Genomic DNA, 24,465 nt, shown 5'->3' on the forward strand with positions numbered 1-24,465 from the left:
GTGTGGAGGTTCCTCAGAAAATTAAAAATAGAATTACTCTGCAACCCAGCAATAGCAATACTAAGAATTTACCCAAAGGATACAGGAGTGCTGATTCTAAGGGGCACATCACTCCAATGTTTATAGCAGTGCTATCAACAATAGACAAAGTATGGAAAGAGCCCAGGGGCGCCTGGGTGGCTCAGTCGGTTAAGCGGCCGTGACTGAGACTTCGGCTCAGGTCATGATCTCGCGGTCCGTGAGTTCAAGCCCCGCGTCGGGCTCTGTGCTGACAGCTCAGAGTCTGGAGCCTGTTTCAGATTCTGTGTCTCCCTCTCTCTGACCCTCCCCCATTCATGCTCTGTCTCAAAAATAAATAAACGTTAAAAAAAAAAAAAAAAAAAAAAAAAAAAAAAAAGAGCCCAAATGTCCATTGACTGATGAATGGATAAATAAGATGTGGTATATACATACAATGGAATAATATTTAGCATAAATGAAAAAGAATGAAATCTTGCCATTTGTAACAACGTGGATGGAACTGGAGAGTATTACGAGTGAAGTAAGTCAGTCAGAGAAAGACAGATACCATGTTTTCACTCATATGTGGAATCTGAGAAACTTAACAGAAGACCATAGGGGAAAGGAAGGAAAGGTAAACTACAAACAGAGAGGGAGGCAAACCATAACAAGACTCTCAAATACAGAGAACTGAGGGTTAATGGGGGTTAGGGGGACAGGGAAAATGGGTGGTGGGCATTGAGGAGGGCATTTGTTGTGATAGCATTGGGTGTGGTATGTTAGTGATGAATCATGGGAATCTACTCCTGAAGCGAAGACTACTCTGTATGTTAGCTAACTTGACAATAAATTATTAAAAAAAAAAAATTCTAGGTCAGTAGGATCACAAAGTGATGTATTTCCATTAAGGGATAATTTCATTTCTGATAACTTTGGAGCTTTTCCTAAAATGTAAGATTATTCATAATAAACTCTATAAGTGTGTAAAGAAAAAGAATTTAAGTTCTAGAATGTAGTTGTTTAATATGTAAGTTGTTTAATACATAGGTTGTTTACCTATGCTTATATAACATATTTAAAATTATCAGATTTCTGTGTGTCATTAAAGGAGATATTTTAAATTAGAAGTCTAAAAAGAGAAACAAAAGAGGCAAATAAGAAGGTTTCTCTGATAAAAATAATTTCCCTAAATTACAACATTAACCCAAAAATTGACAGGAAAAAACAAGAGAACAATACAAACTTTCACACTAAATATGTTTTCATATTTTCTTTCTTTAAAAGAAATAAATTAGAATAACTTAAGTGACCAAGTATCTCATATTTATATGTTCCAAATGTATGTTTGTGACCATTGAGCTCACAACTTGTAGTACAAAAAAATACATAAGTACTGGATATTTAGTGTCTTTTAAAATTACATTTGCTTTCAAATACAAATATAATTTATGTATAGTAATATGACAGGAGAGGGCTGAAAAAAGTTGCTCATTTTCGCTTTTTCAAAATGAATATAACTATACCTAAGGGTCCATTTTGTTTACTGGATTTTATGAGTTTTTTGCTTATTATATGATAAACACTCTTTTATGAACAAGATAATAAACCATCGTGATTCTATCTAAGCAAGGAATTACACAATTGTGAGATTTCAAAGAAACCGCATTTTATACATCCAAATTCCACTAACAAAATGCACAGCACATATAGTACATATTCATTAAATGTTACTGAATGAATAATTTCAGATGAAGAAGGAACTGTAAGTGACCATTTATCCCTGGTTCTCAATCCTTACTATGCATCATAATCACTTCTGGGGTTTAAAAATGCACAGATGCCTGGGTCTCCCCATTCCTAAAATCCTATTTTGGGTATTAATTCAACTGTGTAAGGGTTGGGCACAATTTGATAGTTTTTTTTTAGAACTTCCCAGATAATTCAAATATGTGGTCAAGGTGGAGGGAGAACCACCGAACTATCACCAATCAAGCCTAGTTCCCTACTTTTATAAAAGGGGACTTTTATAACTTTATAACTTAAGACTTAAGATATCAAGATTGGTCAACAGCAATCTAAATCTGAGCTTCTTATTTGGAGACCAACAGTTTTACCCCAAATCTTACATGCTTTCCCATCAACCACAGTAGTTTACATAGAGATTACAGTGATTTAAAAAAGATAATTCTGACTTGATAGGGCATGCTATTCCTTTCTAATAAGAAAGACTGCACACAGTAGTGGAAAAGAGAAGTAGAGGTTGAGGGAGTTTAGTGACAGAAGTTGTTTGCCAAGAGGGAAATGTAGTTTGTTTGTTTGTTATACATCCCTGTGATGCTTACCATATCCTTCCACAAAAGGGATCATGTGTCTGGAAGACACAGTTAACTGTAGGACTCAGAAAAGTGGCACAAATCAGCAGGAGACATTGTGAGCAGCTACATACTATGACTCTCCTTAAGTCACAATACGCTTCCCCATGAAATTATGATTGTTTCAGTCACTGAACCATTGATGTACTGTTTAGAAGATACCCTTGGTTCTTTAAATTAGACTCTATAATCCAAATTATCATTAGCTTTGACAGACAAAAGTATTCTAAAAATACTTGGTGACAAAAGGCTTACTTTGAATCTGAAATGATCTGCAAATTACTGCACACAAATGGAATCAAAACTCAAGTAGCACATGTATATCCATGTACTGATGGCATTAATATGAGTCATACCCAGCTGATCATGGGGAGTCCCTCTGAACAGAATTCTGTATGTGGTGAGGAATAAGGCTCCTTCTGCTGGCAGTAGCTGAGGGCCTCCAAGAAGGCCTCCAGTGGCTTCTTCTCTTCCGTCAGGGTCTAGCAGGACTCGAAGACCTTCACAGACGATTTCTTCTCCTGGCAGTAGAGCAGGTCTAAGAATCTTGGGCTAACAACAGAGAAGGTATTTTAAACACAAATCTTGGGGGGTTTCCAACACTTAGACCAAAGTTATCTTTTCAGTCACAGATCTAAAAAACCTGAGACAGACTGCTTAGGTAGCCAAAAAGAGAAAATAGATTTGGGAAGAGGCAGAATTGATGTTTTTGCATCCAAATGTGAAAAGATTTTTTGCTAATTAACACTAAAATAATTGGAAATCACTAAAATGTTTAAAATATCTATTCAATGGAAAGTTTTGCAAGCATTAAAAAAAATAACATAGATCTATACATACTGGCATGGAAAGATATCAAGGATACATTATTAAATTAAAGCAAGTTGCAAACCAGTATGTACATTTTAATTCCCTTTTCTGGAAAAAGAAAAAGTTGTGAGAAAATGAACCAAACTGTTAAAGGTGGTACTATCATGGTTAAGGGCGGAGGTGAGGTGGAGTTGGAAAAACCATGAAGGACTTTCACTTTGTAGAATGTGTATTTCTCTAATGCTTCAATTTTATACAAAGAACATTGTTACTTCCATAAATTTAAAAAACAAATACTTAGAAAAATAGATGCATCTTAAAAAGGAACTGCCCTTCTAGACCTTTACTGAAGATTAACACAATAAATGGCCAAATAATGAACATTTACACATCTTGGGAAATACACAATCACATGATACACTCCTCTGAAGATACCAGTGCTAGAAAAAAAATTCATCTCTCCTGAAGATCTAATATGCTTATTTTTTACTAAGCAATAAAAACTATATAAATCAGTACTATTCTTTTTGTTGGCTCTAGGAAACTCTGAGCTAAATGTAAAGCCAAAGTTATAATGATCACTGTGTCTCAGATTTCTGATAGAATTACCTTTCTTGTCCATCCGGCTTCTGACTTTTCCTTTGAATTTATTTTTAATAGTTCTGTTATATAGGTAAGAGGGTCCTGACTGGTTTACAGACTGGTGCCAGACTAGCTGCAAAATAATCATCTGGGAGGCTTATTAAAGTATATATTCCCAGGCCAAGTCTCAGGGAACTCCAGTTTAGGAGGCTGAGGTGGGATTCTGGGCTCTCAATTTTTAATAGACTTCCCAGATGCTTGTGACGTATGCTTGTAATGTATACAGATTCAGGAACCTGGTATTTTTATGGTAACTCCCTTAAGTCCTTTTTTCTGGAAGTAGGCAGGGCATAAAATCTTGGCTTGGGCTTAGAAGTTCAAATGTTCATAATTTATGCCCTGCCTATAAAAACTGACTCAACAAGAGGCTATTATTGCTTCTTTGCTGAATCTCCTATTCTACTTCAGTATCTGTTTTATGAGGATCTACATGATAAAACTGGAGTTAATCTTGTAAAAGGTTAGGGGAAAGTATTTTCTGGGGCACACCAGCCTATTGTTGCTGTTTTTAAGAAGAGATGTTATACCCTGAAAACATGTAGTCTAAAATAATTACCTTCTGTATCGGTGGGAGTCTTCTACTCTCTCGATGTACTGCTTCTAGGGTCTCAATGTGCATAGCTACAATTCCTAGAATAAGTCAGAGTATTCAAAATGAAAGAGCACAAAATAAGCAGAATACAAATCCTGAATATTTTACAATTAAAAACTAATCACAGTTTGGTGGTTCCTCAAAAAGTTAAACACAGATTTACCATATGATGCAGCAATTCCACTCCTAGGTATATACCGAAAAGATAAAAAATAAGGACTCAAACAGATACTTGTATGTGAATATTCATAGTAGCCAGAAGGCAAAAAAACCCAAATGTCCGTCAACAGATGAATGGATAAACAAAATGTGGTATATCCACATGGTGGAGTATTACTCAGCCATAAAAAGGAATGACATTGTGATACCTGCTACAACATGCATGAACCTTGAAAATATTATGCTAAGTGAAAGAAGTCAGACAAAAAAGGACTAATATTATATGGTTTAACTTATATGCAATATTTAGAAAAGGCAAATTCACAGAGATATAGAGGTTACCAGGGGCTATGGGGATGGAGAATAGGGAGTTACTGACTAATGGGCACAGAGTGTGATATGATTTGGGTGGTTAAAAAGTTTTGGTAACAGTGATGATGACTGCACAACACTGTGAAAGTAATTAATATCACTGAATTTTATACTTAAAATAGTTTAAAGTGCCATATTTTATGCTACACATATTTTACCACAATTTAGAAATGTTAAAAAATTTAATTAGAACATAAATAAATATTATTGCTAAACTACATTGAAGACAAATATTGTAGGTATTATGCTAAAAAAAAGTAAACCCCTAAAAAACAATTCTCACCCAATTATCTCCAATATTCTGGTTCTCTAATTTAATCTGCCAACTGATTACCTGGTATCATGCAATGAAGGCTCTTGATGTGATCCTGAGTAACTCCACTTTCTGTGCAAACCTTGTCAATAAATCGGGTAATGAATCGCACAACAGAATTGGCGATGTCATTATTCTCTGAATCTTCAAACCCACTTTCTGTATCATAGCTCTCAGCTACACTTCCTGCAATACTGAGAAAGTCAAGGAAAGAAATCATGGTCAGTACTCAAATGTAACAAATGACTAATCTATCACAGTCAATTTCCATAGCAATTTAAATTTGCTTTCATTATGATATTCTACTTGCCTGCATTCGAAAGCTACTGTCAGGCATTGTCTTTTGGACCCAGATTTGTTTTTATAACAAATACCTTCTGTCATTCTCCTAAAAGGGAACTCAGGAACCACAGAAACTAAAACAAAAATAGACTCTTTCATTTATTGAACCTTCTGATACTTGAACCTTCTAAAAGAAAACCCATAAAAACAACAACAAAAAAACAGAAAAACAAAACAAAACAAAACAAAACAAAACAAAAACCCTGTTCTCTCTTAATTACTACATGGAGCCAGACAAAGTAATATGGCTATCTTTGGCCTCTGATAACTAGGGGACATGTTCTCTGGTGGACAAAGTAAAGGAATTTTTCCCAGAATATAGCATATTTTTCCAAATGGAAGAACCAAACTGACCTATGAACCATTCTCTTGACAATATTTATCTCTTTGAGTGAACCACAACCCTTTTAGTCACTGTGAAGCCATCGATCTTCTGCAGGTGATAAAATCATGCAACAGAAGGGAATAAATTTGAAATGGAGTAGATGTAAAAGCTCCATCCCTGTCCTGGCTGCTTATTCGGTTCCCACTATTCAATAGTTACTCCTGCCTCCATGCCTTCTTTTAGACTGCTAACCATGGGAAAGACTCATTTGCCTGTTCTAACCTACTCAGTTCTTTTTCCTCCAAATTCAACCACATTAGCTGAATCAGCTTTAAAGAAAAGCTCAACAGGGAATATGGCCTCACATCATACCAAAACATTAAAGAACCTGAGTGCCTTAGCCACTCACTAGGCAGACTTTCAAGGAGCATGGTTATCTATAGTTTGAAGTGATGAAGGCCCAGGTTACATTGTTCACATAAAATAACTCTCTGCGGGAAGAAATAAGAGATCTGTGCAGCTGACTGCATGGTGCAAAAGACTGACTTCAAAACAACAAAAAGTAGACTAGCCTGGAAGACCAGAAGCTCTCAAGTATTCTTGACAAAAATTAAGTATCTGGGATAGGGGGATTGAGAAATTGGGGTCACAGATGTGGGCTTGTGGATGAGTTTCTAAGAGAGTATGAAGAGCCTGGAAGAGGGATTGAAAATGGAAAGAGAAGAGAAGCTGCCTGAAAGAGTCTGAGAAGGATTTATGAGAGAAGAACTACCAGGATGTTAGAGCATCACTGCAGACCTAAAAGGTTAGAGTTTCACTACTGTTCGGTATGCAGTTCATTTATTCATTCATTTAATCACATGTTCAACCAAATATTTAGTGAGTGTCTACTATATGCAAAGAGCTGGGGGTACAGCAATGAATGAATCATACAATAAGCAAATATATGAAAATAAATCAGGTTGTAGAAAGTGTCATGAAAGAAAAAAATGCAAGGTAGGAGAAAGAGTGATGGATATGCTACTAAGATAAGGAAGTCAGGAAGGCCTCTCTAAGTAGATGACATATGACCAGAGAATTAAATGAAGTGAGGGAGTGATTGTTGTGACTATTTCAGGGAGAGTATTTCAGACTGTAGGAACAAGTACAAAGATCCTTAGGCAGTATTATGCTTAGAGTGTCTGAGGATTAGCATTAGCAGGGAGACAGTTTTACTGGCAGAAGAGTGATAGGAAATAAAGTCAGAGAAGTTGTCAGGGGCCAAATCCGGTTAGGCCTTGTAGCCCATGGATTTATTCTCCGTGATACTGGAAGTCATTGTAGCAAGGCTGGGAGCAAGGCATGGTTGAGGACACGATTATAAACAAATGCAATGCATACACTGAAAAAAGGAGGGCCGAGAAACAAATAATCACTTTGGCAAGAAGTTGATTAGTAATTTTCCGGGCTGCTTTCTGTAAATTGCTATGGCAGAAAGTAACTGAAGGGCTTGATCTGTAGTGGGTGAGACATTTGAAATACCAGGTCACAAAAGAGAAGAGAATGTGGGAGATGGTTAAGAACAGTCAGATAAGGGGTGTCTGGGTGGCTTGGTTGAACGTCTGACTCTTGATTTCAGCTTAGGTCATAGAATCTAGCCCCACGTGGGGCTCTGCACTCCATGTGGAACCTGCTTAAGATTCTCTCTCTCTTTCTCTCTCTCTCTCTCTCTCTCTCATTCCTACCCCCTTTCCCCTGCTCTCTCTCTCAAATTAAAAAAAAAAAAGAATTAGATGAAGTGAAGATCTTTTAATATAGAAGGGTTGAAAAAAAAAGAGTTGAGCAAGTCTGAAGGTAAGGAAAATGCTTAAATTTTTGAAATATGTACAGCAGTATTTGCTCAAAATGGTTTATATTGTCTGCTAAGACAAGAATAGAAAGGTCTCGTGTGTGCACATTTTGGTACCTGTTTGTGACAATGCTGTTGCTTCCACTCTCCCAGTCGCCTGGTGCTGATGTTCTTAGGAGCTTATTCTTACTTGTATCCAATGGAACCAGCAGGTTCACCATGAGGTTTGCAAAATGAATGGCCTGACTGAAGACAGTGCTTTCCTCACGTTGCACCAGCTCCTGCTGAGTTGATTTGCTCAGAGAAGGCCAAAGGCGTAGCTGCTCGGCTGCCAGGTCCATTGCTGTCTTTTCCTGATACTGGTCATCTGGAAGCTTATCCTAAAAAAACAATGCAAATCTGTGACATCACACAAGCTCAGAAAGCATTGAACATGTTTCAATAATCCATCTATTAAATAAATATCTATGTCTCCAAAAAAATAAAACATATAAACAAAATGTAACAACAAAACAAATTCTAGCCTTTTTCTTCCAGTTCCAGCCAATCTTGAGTGGAACCATGTGATGAATTCAGGGAAGCAGCAGCAAAGCATGGATGGATACATTTTGCACTGCTAACATTTCATTGCATTTATTTATCTTTATGGCTCCACCTCTTCCAAGCTGCTAATTATAACAAATTGCTAATGCAAAATACCTATAAATGAATGAATGCACTCCAGCAGCACTTACTAATACAGTAAAACCTTGGATTGCCCGTAACTTGTTCTGCAAGTGTTCCACAAGGCAAGCAAACATTTCTAATAAATTTTAACTTGATAAAAGCAATGTCTTGCAATATGAGTAGTACATGATGCTGAATGTCACATGATCACAACTGAGCCAATGGTTCTTCTGTCTCTCTCTTGCTACGGGATTGTGGGTGATCGTCTCCCAAGCTCAGATGCTTGGTCTCAGGTCCCAAGCTCAGATGCTTGGAAGAAATCAGTGATTTTTCAGAATGTTGGAAGTGCCTACAACTAGCACTAGCGTACTTTTTGTCACTTCAAAGCACCTACGGACAGTCCTTTGCTTTTCCATACAAGCTTAGGAATGCTTTGCTTCATTCTAGGTCATTGGATAGATTCCTTGTTAAAGTTGCATGAAAAGAAAAAATTCCATGGAGCCAATAGATAGCAGTGATTCTGTTAGTGATAGTGAAAGTCATCCCACACAATAACCCTTCCCTTCTTATCTCCCTCACACCAGCCACAAAGGTTTTCAAAGGTTTTCAAACAAAGGTTTTCAAAGGTAAGTGCAGGTTAATTTATTTTTCTTTATATTTTGTATTTTATTATTTTATATTATATTACAGTATTATAATAACTTTTATATGAATATTTTTGGGTTGTAAAACAAATCATCTGTTTTTCCATTATTTCTTTGGGGGAAATTTGCTTTGATATACAAGTGCTTTGGAGTATAAGCATGCTTCCAGAATGAATTATGCTCTCAAACCAAGGTTTTACTGTACTCTGATGTGTTTCTTCTCTTCTGTTGTTTGGGAGGAGACAGAATGGCCAAAATCACAAAAAATAGAGCTAATTTCCTTGTAAATGTGGGAGTCAAATATTATTAGGACACAGGTATACAGGTGGTAATGAGACATTTTATTTTTTATTAAGTTTTTAATTTTAATTTCAGTTTGATTAACATACAGTGTTATAGTAGTTTCAGGTGTACAATGTGGTGATTCAACAAGTACATAATACAACAAGCACTCAGTACTCATCATGATAAGTATGCTCTTTAACCCCATCACCTATTTCACCCATTCCCCCACACACCTCCCCTCTGGTAACCACCAGGTTGTTCTTCATAAAGAGTCTGTTTCTCAGTTTCTCTCTTCTTTTCCCCATGATCATTTGTTTCTTAAATTCCACATATTAGTGAAATCTTATGGTATTTGTCTTTAACTGGCTGACTTATTTTTTTTTAGCATTACACTCTTTTTTAATGTTTATTTATTTTTGAGAGAGAGAGCAAGAAAGAGCGAGAGGGAGCACAAGCAGGTGAGGGGCAGAGAGACAGAGGGAAACACAGAATCTGAAGCAGGCCCCAGGCTTTGAGCTGTCACCACAGAGCCCGATGTGGGGCTTGAACCCACAAACCACGAGATCGTGACCTGAGCCAAAGTTGGACACTTGACTGAGTCACCCCTAGCATTACATTCTTTAGCTTTATCCATGTAGTTGCAAATGGTAAGATTTTATTCCTCTATGACTGAATAATATTTCACTGTATACATAAACCACATCTCCTTTACCTATTCTTCAATCAATGGACACTTGGGCTGCTTTCATAATTTGGCTATTGTTGATAATCCGCTATAAACATCAGGGTGCATGTATCCCTTTGAATTAGTGTTTTTGTATTCTTTGGGTAAGTACCCAGTATTGTGACAGTGTGATTGCTGGATCGTAGGGTAGTTCTATTTTTAATTTTTTGAGGAACTTCCATACTGTTTTGCACCAGTGTGCATTCTAACCAACAGCGCACGAGTGTTTCCCCACATCCTTGCCAACACTTGCTGTTTCTTATGTTTTTGATTTTAGCCATTTTGGCAGGTATGAGGTAATATCTCATTGCAGTTTTGATTTATATTTCCCTGATGGTAAGTGATGATGAACATCTTTTCATGTGTCTTTTGGCATTTGTATGTCTTCTTTGGAGAAATGTCTGTTCATATCTTCTGCCCATTTACTAATAATTTGCTTTTGGGGTATTGAGGTTTAGAAGTTCATTATATGTTTTGGATAGTAACCTTTTATAGACCTGTCTTTTGAAAATGTCTTCTCTCATTCTGTAGATTGCTTCTTAGTTTTGTTGACTGTTTTCTTCACTGTGCAAAAGCTTTTTATTTTGATGTAGTCTTGATAGTTTATTTTTGCTTTTGTTTCCCTTGCCTCCGGGAACCTTTCTAGAAAAAAATTGCTATGGCTGATGTCTGAGAAATTACTGCCTGTGCTTTCTTCTAGGATTTTTATAGTTTCAGGCCTCACATTTAGGGTTTTACTCAATTTTGAGTTTACTTTTGTGTATGGTGAAAGATAGCGGTCCAGTTTCACTCTTTTGCGTTGCTGTCCAGTTTTCTCAGCACCATTTGTTGAAGAGACTATTTTTTCCCTATTGGATATTCTTTTTTCTTCTGTTGAAGATTAATTGACCATATAACTGTTGGTTTCTTTGTGGGTTTTTGATCTGTTCTATTGACCTATGTATCTATTTTTGTGCCAGGGCCATACTGTTTTGATTACTATGGCTTTGTAATATGACTTGAAGTCTGGAACTGTGATGCCTCCAGCTTTGCTTTTCTTTTTCAAGATTGCTTTGGCTATTTGGGGTGTTTTGTGGTTCCATTTAAATTATAGGATTGTTTATTCTGGTTCTGTGAAAAATGCATAGCATTTAGTCTATTTACAATCAAAGTAATTATTGATAGATATGTGTTTACTGTCATTTTATTACTTACTTGTTTGGTTGTTTCTGAAGATTCTGATCCTTTCTTGTCTTTCTCTCTTTTGTGGTTTGCTGGTTTTCTTTACTGATATATTTGGATTTGTTTCTCTGTATTCTTTGAATATTTATTAGCGGTTTTGATTTGTGGTTACCATTAGCTTTGCATATAACCTCTTCTGCATACAACAGTCTATATTAAGTTGATGGTCATTTAAGGTTGAACTCATTCTTTACTCCTGGCCTCCCCATGTTTTAGGTATATGGTGTCATATTTTACATCCTTTTATTTTGTGATTTCCTTGAGTGGTTTTTTATAGAAATATTCATTTTAACTGCTTTTGTGATTCCTACTTTCCTACTATCACTTTTGGTCCTTCTTTTCCTCTCATGGAGAGGAATTTAGTATTTCTTGCAGGGCTGGTTTAGTAGTGATGAACTCCTTTAATTACTGTTTGTCTATCAATCTCTTTATTTCTCCTCCTACTTTGAATGTTAGCTTTGCTGGATAGAGTATTTGTGGATGCAAATTTTTCCCACTCAGCACTTTGAATATGTTATGCCACTCCTTTCTGGCTTGGGAAGTTTCTGCTAAAAAAACCTGGTGATGGCTTTATGAAGTTTCCTTTGTATGTAACTGTCCTCTTTTGTCTTGTGTCTTTTAATATTTTTGCTTTATATCTATATTTTCCATTTTAATTACAAGATGTCTTGGTGTGGATATGCTTCTGTTAATTTTTTTTTTCAGGGTTCTCTATTCCTCCTGGATCTGGATGTTTCCTTCCCCAGATTAGGAAGTTTTCAGGTATCATTTCTTCAGGTAAACTCTGTGACCCTTTTCTCTCTCTTCTTCTTTTGGGACTCCTATAATATGGATTTTATTATGTTTGATGGAGTCACTGAGTTCCTTATTCTATTCTAATTTTCATGATTCTTTTTCTCTCTTTTGTTGTTCTTGATTACTTTCCATTACTCTGTCTTCTAGGTCATTAATTCATTCCTTTGTTTCCTCCATCTTGCTATTCATTCCATCAAGCATATTTCTCATTTCCTTTACTGAGACTTTTATCTTTGCTATATTATTCCCTATCTCTGTGTTAATCATCTCACTGATGTCCTCCACTCTTTTCTCAAATCTAGTGAGTATCCTTATGATCAGTGCTTTAAATTCTCCAGTAGGTATGTTACTTAAATCTGTGTCACTTAGATCTCCAGCTGTGGCCTTGTCCTGGTTTTTCATTTGGGACAAATTCCTCTGTCTTTTCATTTTGTCTAAGTCTCTGTGCCTGTTTCTGGGTGTTAGAAAAGTTAGTTGTCTCCTGTTTTTTTAGGATAATGGCTTTATGAAGTTCTGTAGTATCCTGCAATGTAGTGTCCCCTATTTTCCCAGCCCCGGTGCTTCCAGATACCTCCAGTGTGTGCTGTGTGTGGTCTGCTGTTGTGTCCTGGCTGCAGTGCATTGTAACTAGGTATGCTCTGGTCTGCTTGTGAAATGACGCCTCTTGCTGCTGCCACCGCAACCGAGTCCTCACAAAACTTACAGATGGGGATGGTAATGGCAGGGGTTTGAGCTGGTCCTCTAGGGGAGGAGACCTACCAGGTTGGGGCTAAGAAGGCGGTTCCACTGAGTACAGGGGGTGGGGCTTGGAGTAAGAAAATTAGGTAGCTGCACTGGTTCCCACAGGTGGCTCTGTGTTTATGCTGAGGGCCAGGGAAGGGAAATGGCACCTGCCAGCTCCTTTGTTCCTGGAGGGGTCTCTGTGAATGCTGCCTCTGTGACATACTCAAAGATGAACAACTAACCTCCCCACTGTGTGTCCCAGGTTTTCTTCAGATTACTGTTTCTATGCAGTATGTCCTTGGGCTGTTTGGCCTGCTTTTTCTCCAAGAGCAGCCCCAGTGTCCTCTGGGCTCTCACTGAGCCAAGTCCACTGGCCTTAAAACTTCATGTTTTAAAGCTCTTCTGGTTGCAAGAATTCAAGAAATTTGGTCCCTCTCACTTTCTAAGCCAGTTCTATGGGGATTTGTTTTCCCCATGCACGCCTGGTACGCAAGTTTGTCTCTTACTCTTCTGTGCAACTGTAGCTCCCTCTACCTCACTGGCCATGATCTGTTTCTCTTCCAAGCCACATCTTGCACTTCCTACCTTCTTCAATGTGCCTTCTTCTCTATCTTTAGTTGTGGAGTTTGTTTTGCCATTTTCAGATTGATTTCTGAGGTTTTTAGATGATTTGATAGTTATCTAGTTGTATTTGTGGGACAATGTGAGTCTATGGTTCTCTCCCACCATCTTCTTAAAATCCTCTTTCTTTTTTCTTTTTGGTATGTCTGACAATGGGATTTTAAAGAGGAGTTTCCTAGTAGGCTGAAAAGTTAAGTAGAGCTAGTATATCTAGTCTCACTTGTTTTTAAAAAAATTTTTTTTAACATTTATTTATTTTTGAAAGACAGAGAGTGAGCAGGGGAGGGGGAGAGAGGGAGAGGGAGAGGGAGAGAGAGAGAGAGAGAGAGAGAGAGAGAGAGAGAGAGAGAGACAGAATCCAAAGCAGGCTCCAGGCTCCAAGCTATCAGCACAGAAACTGATGTGGGGCTCAAACCCACAAACCGTGAAACCGTGACTGGAGCCGAAGTCGGATGCTTTAGCGACTGAGCCACTCAGGTGTCCCTAGTCTCACTTGTATATAATCTGTGTATCATAGAGAGACTTCTTTAGAAAAGAGGACAGAGAAGTAGTGACATGTGTTTGCTCCACAAATACTTTTGAGATATACCAATGTTACACTACATCTGCTTTTAAAAACTATCAAAAGCACCATGCCAGCCCAAATATTTCTGGACCATGACCTCAAACTAATTTGCATCTGCTATAGTTACCCCTTACCCAAGTACATTTGGTGTTTTGAAAGAAAAATCTGAGTTTTACATTAAATTAAGTAAACAATTCACACTAGCAGTGTAGACTAATAGTTTGGAATATGAGATGTCAGCTATTTTTTATTAATGATTCTGTTCTTATCATACTCAAGAATAGACAAATAATGTTTAAAATTACATGAGATATAGAAATACTTGAATACTACTACGTAATTCCTGTTAGGTATCTAAATTCATTTATCTCACATAATACAAGGTCAGTTTAAAATATGGGGTGATGTAAGAAACAACAAGTGTTGGCGAGGATGCAGGGAAAAAGCAACCCTTGTGCACTATTGGTGGGAATGGAAACTAGTGCAGCCACTGTGGAAAACAGAATGAAGGTTCTTCAAAAAATTTAAAATAGAGATAATTTCCTTGTAAATGTGGGAGTCAAATATTATTAGGACACAGGTATACAGGTGGTAATGATCCAGTAATTCCACTACTGGGTATTCACCTAAAGAATAGGAAAACACTAATTTGAAAAGATACATGCATTGATATGTTGGCATTATTTATAATGCCAAATTAGGAAGCAACCCAAGTGTCCACTGACAGATGAATAAAGATATGGTGTGTGTGTGTGTGTGTGTGTGTGTGTGTATACATACACATACATACATATATATATGTATGTATATGTGTATATATATATATATATATTATTCAACCATAAAAAAGAATGAAATCTTGCCATTTGCAACAACATGGATGTATCTAGAGGGTATAAATGCTAAGTGAAATGAGTCAGTCAGAGAAAGACAAACACCATATGATTTTACTTATATGTGTAATTTAAGAAACAAAACAAATGAGCAAAGAAAAAAAGAGACAAAAAAAATAGGCTTTAACTATAGAGAACAATGTGGTGGTTCCAGAGGAAAGGTGAGTGGGGGAATGGGTGAAATAGGTGAAGGAGATTAAGAGTACACTTAATGTGATGAACACTGAGTAATGAATATATAGAATTACTGAATCACTATATTATACACCTGAAAATAATATAACAATGTATGTTAATTACACTGAAATTTAAAAAAATGAAGTAAAATGGAGGGTGATGGGAAGGATCATCAGTAATGTATTAGCCCAGCATGTAGAATTAAAAATTACTCTTAATAAAAAAAAAATTAAAAAATTACTCTTAAAGTGAATCAACATTGACAATCAGCCTTTAATCCTGGTTTAAGTTCAATTAATAAGGTTGGTAATTTCTAACATTTATTATTTACTATGTGTCAGGCACTTTTGAGTGCCCTTTACTTGTATTATACATCAAAGTCTTACAAAAATTCTATCTACTCATTTTACCAATGTGGAAATAAGGCACAGAGAAGTAAAGTGATTGCCTAAGACCAGACACTTAGTGAATGACACTTTAAAATTTCAGAAAATTTAAACTCCTTTTTCAAATTAAAAACAATTTTCTTGTTTTAAAATATTCTGATATTTTTCTGAAGTATAATTGATGCTGATAAAATATGTAGAAACATATAGAATATTCCTAAAAGGAGAACTAGACTTATTGCTGACATACTTTTGAGAAGAACTATTGAATTTTACATTTATTTTAGAGTCATTTAACTTTAATTTGACATTTCTTCAAAAAGTTAATTGCACAAAGACATCTGCCCAGGTATTTTCATTTTCTTTTTTCTGTTCAACTTCCTATAATTGTTTCAAAAGGATTCTTATTTATTAAAATATAATAAAACAATTCTAATGCTAAAGAACTATATTAAGAAGTTATTATGGAAAAATGTAATATCAGAAATCAACACAGTAAAGACGGTCACGACAGGATTCCCTAAAATGAAACTTAAATGCACTGGTAGAAAGTGCTTGGGTTTCTTTTTGCCCTGGGAATATCTGAATAAGCTTTCCTTGAAGCCAGATCCCAGTCCCACACCAGCACCTTTCTTCTCTTACCTTTTGCTTCAGATATGGGGCATGATTGTCTTCCTTGGCTGAGAGATACAGAGAGCGAACCTGTTCCTGCACTGCACTGTAGAAGGTTGTCTCCCAAAATTGCTGATTCGTCCAAATGGGGTGGTCCTGCACACAGGTGTAAGCAAACTGGCTGACTCCAGGGGCCAGTTTCTGTGAGAACACACAATACATATCATCACAGGGCTGACCAAGTCATGAAGGTTCAGAAAATTACAGGGGTCATGGTTGATCATAGATGTTATCAAAGGGTTTACCTAAACAATACCTTATGGCAGTACAAGCTTAGCAATCAGCAACCTATTCATTTTTCTCCTTTCTTTTTTTAAACATATTAATTTTATAGCTGGCAACTTTGGGCTTCCTATGAAATCCTTTAGGGTCTCAGTCACTTCACAGACATTTTAGCATCAGCTAGAAATCGAAGTTATTATATGAATTAGAGAATGTATGAAAAGTACCTGGCACTTTGGAGTTGGTAGCTCTTATTACAATTAGGATATGTAAATGAAATCCATCGTAACCTAAACATAAAGCTTCAGATAATTTAAATTTTTTTCTACTTGGTTTTAGAGTACATTTTGCTGGGGGGGAGGCACTAATTAAAATGTGAGTGAACCTGCAGTGTGGCCTTACACACAGAATGAGGGCGTGTCATGCATTTGGGACTCAAGAAGAATTACACCCTCCCTACTGGTCACTCTAGCCCATTACCTCCCCACCAAGACTGCTGCCTGCCTCACATACTCCCTAGCAGAATGTCCTGCACTTCAATGGCATTTTCTGGTAACCAAGACTGGTCAAGGGAAGGTAATCTCAAACCAAACCTTCCTTTCCAGGACTTCCTGCTGGGCTTCAAAGTAAGAGTAAACCTTACTCTGTGATTTACAATAGAAGGAAGGAAAACTAACTCTGCAGGCACTTGAGGCACTTCATAAATATTTACATATCTCACTTAATACTAAATATAAGATGCACCTTATTATTGCCAATTTAAGGAAGAGGAAACAGAAGTTCAGGGAGGTTTAAGTGATTGCCTAAAGCCAAATAACAAATTACATAAGTAGTAAAAACGATTTTCAAGCCCAAAGTTTGTTTGGTTCCAAAGCCCCTGCTCTTTTTTGTATACCAAACTGTCTTGCAAAAAACATCATAAAAGAAGTTAAGTACTAATTAGCACTGCTGTTTTTTTCCTGCACTTCAGGGTTTTGTTTCCCAAAGTAATATTCTGCCTTGAAGGATCTGGTATGATTTTAATTAACATTGTATTTTTACTTTCACATGTGATTCATATTGTCAGTTCCAGTTAATGATTTAAATAATCTTTCCATAGCTACTGGCTTTCATCTCTAAAGGTTAAAGATGTTTCAAAAATTTTTTAATCGATAATTTCTCAGCAAACAGCAGGTAATGTTCTCAATAGACAATTTTTGTTCATTTTATTTTTTGAAATTGAGTTCATCTGTTTTCAATGATTAGGACTAAGGTTTCTGATAAGGTTTTTAAAGCAATTTAATAAGATTACTTCTCTTCTTTTGGAATGTTGGACACTGAAGATTACTATTAAGGTTATATATATAAGAGTTATGTAGCAAAAGTTGGTTCATTTCTTAGGGATGTATAACAGATGAATAAGATACCTGGTAAAAATGATATTCTAATACTTGCTAATTTCCTTCTTGGTCTAGAGCAGACTAAACCTAGAACTGGAATAGGCACCATGCATACCACGAAATGTAGCACCTATTTAGTTGGAAGCGGGATGGCTGTGATTTTGCCTATGAGAGTCTATGTATTTCTGTATCACATGTGTAAGTCCCTTTCAAGCTAGGACTATGTACTGCTGCTGAGATGATTGACTATAACTCCCAATCAGGTGACTATAAGTTGAGATTGGCTGTAAAACAAAAATCAAGAGTTCTCCAAAGGGAAGCTGCAAGAGGATCACTGTTGATCTTCATAATGCCTATATACTCCTTTAAAACATAGTTACCATCTACCATTGGGGAATCTTGGGCAAAATGTGTGTGGTTCTGCGAGTACGTAAGCAGAAGTCACAGACAATGTGAATCCCACGTTCCTCCTATACTCTGCTTGTAGATACTTGGGATGTAGGTTGCACTTTTTTTTTTTTTTTTTTTTGCTCTGCAGCACTCTAAGGACTAATAATGATCTCAGTAGCAGTGCACAGACCTATTTTGAAAGGGATTTTAGGGGTGCCTGGGTGGCTCAGTCAGTTAAGGGTCTGACTTCAGCTCAGGTCATGATCTCATGGTTTGTGAGTTCAAGCCCCTTGTCAGGCTCTGTGCTGACAGCTCAGAACCTGGAGCCTGCTTCGGATTCTGTGTCTCCCTCTCTCTCTGCCCCTCCCCCGCTCACACTCTGCCTCTCTCTCAAAAATAAATAAACATTAAAAAAAAAAGAAAGATTTTAAAGGCATGAAATTCAAACAAGATAAAAGCATAATTCTCAGTTCCCTTTCCTGTAAGTATAGTCAGAAGCAGCACCATTTCTTACAAATGCAAGATAATAAACAGCAGCTCTTAAAATTTTTAAATTTTAGAGTTCCAAAATTAATATAGATGAGCTCAGAAAAACAGAGCTCTTAGCAAATCCTTATCAGTTTCTCACATAAAGTACTTTTAGGATCATCAACACACCAAAAAAGCTATTATTAACTTTAGATCTCTTATTACAACTTGACAGAGTTCCTTAGGGATCTGAGAGCATAATGAAGCCCTGCCTTTCCTTTTCAGCATTTTTCTTACTGATGCTGCATATTCACTTTCCTTGGCACATATGAATTACTATCTTCCTATTTATTCATAAACTAAAAATGAATATGCAAAAACTCTCCTAAATCTTCCAAAAAAAAGTGGCCTGTATATTATATATTCCAAGATAGAGTGACAGTGGCTCCAAGTATCAGCACCCACAACTGTTTCCAGGTGAGACACTGTAGTGGGGGGGAAGTGATTATAGGATACTTTTTGGTGGCAAGGCAGTCACACATGGCTATGGCATCTGATATATGCATAATAAATCATTAATTCCCCAATACTTCAACTATTATTATTTTTCCAAATATGAAACCTTCCTCCTTCCTTGTGGTTTCCTGCAATGTCTTTCCAACCACAGGCAAGGGCCACTGTGTCCCTCACTGTTAGGATGGGAGAGCCCACACAATGATGGGCAGGTGTGTTCTTAGGACCAGCAGAGGGCAGTAGCACCTCATTCTGCTCACATTCTATCAGGGCTTTAGATAGGAACTGCAAAAATGGAGCTTTGTAGTCTAGCTGGTCTTGGGTGGTAAGGTGAATGCTGCATGTCTTCACTGTGTATTTGCGAGACCCTACGAAAAAAAAATGGATTCCCCCGAGGTCATACAGCAAGCTGAGTAGAAGGGATGAGAAATAAGGTTTTCTGCTGTTCAGTATCATTTCTGTAAGATATAAAAATTGAGATATTCCACAAAACTATATTATAATTATCTGGAGAAGGATACAATGAGATTGTTTAGAGTCTCCAATTCACTATTTCTGTAACAGTAGTATTTGTAAACAAAGAAAATAAGCACCTATCTATGAAACTATCTCCCGCTAATAACTTCTTTGAAGAGAAAACTTTCCTATGATAGTTTCTCAAATTGGCCCATATACCAACTTCATGACCTTTTGTTTTGTACAAACATGAGACCCAATCCACACTGAGAGTGCAATGGTGGTGGTGGTGGTCATGGTAGGGAATGCTGTTGTCAAATGACAGCTCTCTTTCCCTTCAATTTTGGCAACAATATTTATTTTATATTTCCTAATATTTTTTTATGGTTCTGTCCTAAAAAAACAAGTGATATTTTGCCATGCAATTTTATGAGATGTTTAAGAATATGTTGACTTCCTTCCTTATCTAGAAAAAAACAATAACCCTGAAGGTACTAGATTAAATAAACAATGCCATTCGTTTTCCACAAAGCATTCAAAGGAAATTCAGCATGGGATAGGGTATGGAGAATAAAATCACCAGGCTTACCAACCAGCAGGCCAGATTCAAATCTAAATAAATGGACACAAATCATTTCAGAGACGAGTTGGTCAAGGGGAAGGTTAAGATGTCAGTATGAGGGGTCGGTCTAAGGTCTGTCTGGCTAGACATGCTTGTTCTCCAGGCCCAAGGACCCAGTTAGGGGGCATAGAGGGAAACCAGATTTCAGGAAAAAAGCTAGCTGGTAGGATTGATTCCACAAATATGTAATGGTCTTAAAGAATAATGCAGAATACAAATATTTATTGTTTAAGTTGCTGGGTATTTCGAATCTACCTCTGATGCTGGAATACAAGTATACTTCATTGCACAGATTGGGGATGGTGCCAACCAGTACTTTTATGATTTTACAGTGGCCTGACAAGGATTATATTGTAGGTGTCATTTTACCCCTTATTGATGCTTCTCAAAGTATACAATTTATATTTCATTGACTTATGCAATATTTAATTAAACTACGTAATTGGGAAGAAACACAACAAACTCTTTGTAAACATATAACTCAGAAGGGGCAGAAACAGAGTGGCTTATAGTATATAGGATACTGTGTGCATTAGTCATTGCAATTTACAGAATGGTAAATCCAAATAGTTAAAAAAAGGGTGATTGTGAGAATCTACTATAATTTTTTCTGTTCTGCTACCTTATACTCTAAGATTGACTAGTGCAAGTAACCTCAATTCCATAATGGTCTAAACCTCTCCCAGATTACTTAGAAGATTCAGGCACACAATTTCTGCACAAGAAGTACATTCATTCACTGTACTGATGTGCCAATTTCAGTAGTTGGAACAACAGGGTTGAAGTCCTTAACCGTTTATCTTTCTTTTTTTTTTTAGTTTATTTATTTATTTACTTACTTACTTACTTACTTACTTTTTAATGTTTATTTTTGAGAGAGAGAGTGAGTATGAGTGGGGAAGGGGAAAAAAAGAGAGGGAGACAGAATCTGAAGCAGGCTCCGGGCTCCAATATGACATGTGGGGCTTGAACTCACGAGCTGTGAGATCATGACCTGAGCCGAAGTCAGACGTTTAACCGACTGGGTCACCCAGGTGTCCCTATTCATTTATTTTGAAAGACAGGGAGTATGCGTGTGAGCACGCACACACAAGCTGGGGAAGGGCAGAGAGAGAGAATCCCAAGCAGGCTCCAGGCTCCGAGCTGATATGTGGGGCTCGAACTCACGAGCCATGAGATCATGACCTGAGCTGAAGTTGGACGCTTAACTGATTGAGCCCAGGTGTCCCTATTTATCTATTTTGAAAGAGAGAGAGTGTGCATGTGAGCATGTACACACAAACGGGGGAGGAGCAGAGAGAGAATACCAAGCAGGCTCTGTGGTATCAGTGCAGAGCCCAGTGTAGAGCTCAACCCACGAATCGCGAGATCATGACCTAAGTCAAAATCAAGGGGCTACCCAGGTGCCCCTAACCACTTATTCTTCCAAAGATTCTCTGTATTAGGTTGCTTAGTAAATACTAAGAGAAAATATTAAGAGATCAGATGTCAAATCAATTTTGACTTTGACATTTGTAGGAACAAAATACAAGCTTGTTGTCAAGTCCTTTGCCTGGGTTTGGTATTCTTAAAAATACAAGATAGGATCCAAATCTCCTACCTCCCCCCCCCCCTTTTTTTTTTACAGGTTTTAAAACTTTATTTCTATTTTTATTTTAAAGTTTATTTATTTTTGAGAGAGTAAGAGCGAGCACAAGTGGGGGAGGGGCAGAGAGAGAGAGAGAGAGAAACACTGAATCTGTAGTAGGCTCCAGGCTCTAAGCTGTCTGTCAGCACAGAGCCCAAAGTGGGGCTCAAACTCACAAGCCGTGAGATCATGACCTGAGCCAAAGTCAGATGCTTAACCAACTGAGCCACCCAGGCACACACAGGTTTTTATAAATATATATAAATATTACCATATTATGTTTTCTTCTGCAGTTTGTTTTTTCACATATTATGATGCTAGACTTATTCAGGTAATAATAGTATATAATAATTATTATTAAAACTAATCTACACTGACCTTTCACTATTACACTTATCAACTTACTTAGTCTTTATGCAACCTTATGATTCACTGAGATTTTTACCCCTGTTTTAGAGGTGAAAGAACTGAGGCACAGAGAGTCAAGTATCTTACCCAAAAGAAAACTGCCAGGAAGTGGTGGAACTAGAGTTGGATTCAAACCTAGACAGTTTCTTAACAGTTTCAAACCCAGAATCTGTTTTCGTAATTACTGCACAATTTAACTACGGTATGGAATTCCATTACACGAATATGTAGCATTTCCTTGCTCCTGTTAATGGACATTTGTATTGTTTTCAACTTTTTGCTATGTTAAATAATAGTGTATAAACATTATCACACATGTCAACTGTCAACTTTGATTATTGGTTTCAGTACCATTTAATAGTGCCTGGAAATACTTGAGAGGGGCCTAAGAAATATGATAATTAATTCCCACTGTTTTCTGTACAAATAAATTTTGGGGTTATTGATACATTGGCTATTCTTCCAGTGAGAAATTATTTCATGCAAGTCTTTTACAAATACACTACTAAAAAAATAATTCTTTAACATCAGATAGCTAGTCAGGTTTTGAATTTTTTACTACCTTATAAATGTTAAAAGTTTTTTTTTTTTTCACAATTAGTTTGATTCAGGAAGGACCCAAATATGGTCCATATATTACTATTAGTTATATCTCTGAGTTAAGTTTTAATCTATAGGTTCCTTTACCACCTATCTCTTTCTCTCTCTCTTTTTTTTTTTTTTTTGAGAGAGAGAGAGAGAGAGAGAGAATGAAAACAGGGGAGAGGGACTGAGGGGGAGAGAAGAAAATATTAAGCAGGCTCCATGCTCAGTGCAGAGCCTGATGCAGGGCTCGATCCCATGACTGTGAGATCCTCACTTGAGGTGAAATCAAAAGTTGGATGGTTTACTGATGAGCCACCCAGGTGCCCCTCTCTCTCTTATTTTCCCTCTCACTTGCAATCTATTTGTTGAAGAAACTGGATCATTTATCCAATAGTTTCCATTAGTCTGGTGGTTGTTGACTACATCCCAGTGGTGTCATATGACATATTCTTTTGTCCTCTGTATTTCCTGAAAAGTGTCAGTTGGATCTAGAGGCTTGATGGGATTCAGGCTTGATTGTTTGGCAAGAATACTTCATGGATTGTATTTCTATATATGGTTGTCTCTTTTTTGTGATGTTAAAGGTTGTTTATGGTCAATGCTTAGATTCATTACTCATTAGGAATAATCAAATAGTGATATTCTCATTCTAGCATCATTTCCTCATTTATTAGAGTATTTCTGTAAAGAGAAATTTCCTATTCATCAACTGTTTGGTGACCTGAACATGTAATTTGTACCGGATAAATACAAGATTTTATCCCTTCATTTATCAGTTTTAAAAACAATGCATTATTTTCTAGCATCCATCACAGTTGACCAGTTTTTCTTTTTTTATTCATATTTTTCTGAACTCATGGATTTTTAAAGTTTATTTATTTTGAGAGAGAGAGAGAGAGAACATGGGAAGGACAGAGAGAGAGATGGAGAGAGAGAATCTCACGCAGGTTCCACACTGTCAGCACGGAGCCTGATGTCAGGTTTGAACCAATGTACTGTGAGATCATGACCTGAGCTAAAATCAAGAGTCAGACACTTAACCGACTGAGCCATCCAGACACCCCTGAACTCATGGATTTTAAAACACATTTAACTATTCTTAAACCTGTTTAGGAACAAAGCAAAATAATCTATCCATAAGTGTTTACTGTAAACTCGTGCTTTTCATTAACTCAATACCAAGCACTATGGGACCTCTGTCTACAAAGTGCTTATAATCTATATAGAGAGATAAGAACTCCACATGTGAAGACTGATGCATCTCATAATGTTGTTTATAACAGCACCGTAAATCAGGAAGATTAAGGGCCTGATTGGGAGAACACAGTCAGTAAAGAAGTGAGTAGATACACATCAAGGTGTTTTTTCTGAGGTGTGACTACAAAAGGAATGGAAGAAGAAAAGCATCTGTGGGTCCCAGCACAGGAAATTGAGAAATTTGGTGAGTCACAGATCTCACTATGTGTACTTGCAAATGCCCTAAAAGCTCAACAAAAATGTTTATTATGGCATTATCTTTAATAGCTATACCCCCTCCAAAGTTAGCAGTTTTAATGCCTAACAATGGAGAAGGAAGGTTAGGTAAATGACAGAACATTATTAACACCAAAGAATATTATTCTGCCATTAAAGTAGTTATATGGTGATGCTTATATGAAAGAAGTACTT

General features: G+C 36.9%; 1 protein-coding gene across 5 annotated transcripts in view; it reads right to left on the reverse strand.

The window, feature by feature from the left end:
• Nucleotides 1-24,465, reverse strand: part of SBF2 (SET binding factor 2) — a 473,279-nt gene that overhangs the window by 67,931 nt on the left and 380,883 nt on the right. For all 5 annotated transcript variants that reach the window (XM_042959198.1, XM_042959197.1, XM_042959196.1 and 2 more), the window contains 5 exons: nt 16,098-16,268; nt 7,873-8,135; nt 5,282-5,454; nt 4,381-4,454; nt 2,729-2,924 (listed from right to left, as the gene is read on the reverse strand). In XM_042959198.1, the coding sequence (XP_042815132.1) occupies nt 2,729-2,924; nt 4,381-4,454; nt 5,282-5,454; nt 7,873-8,135; nt 16,098-16,268 (877 nt within the window). The remainder of the gene's footprint in view (nt 1-2,728; nt 2,925-4,380; nt 4,455-5,281; nt 5,455-7,872; nt 8,136-16,097; nt 16,269-24,465) is intronic.

This window comes from Panthera tigris, chromosome D1, assembly GCF_018350195.1.
Source record: "Panthera tigris isolate Pti1 chromosome D1, P.tigris_Pti1_mat1.1, whole genome shotgun sequence".
In the NCBI taxonomy this organism is placed as follows: Eukaryota; Metazoa; Chordata; class Mammalia; order Carnivora; family Felidae; genus Panthera; species Panthera tigris.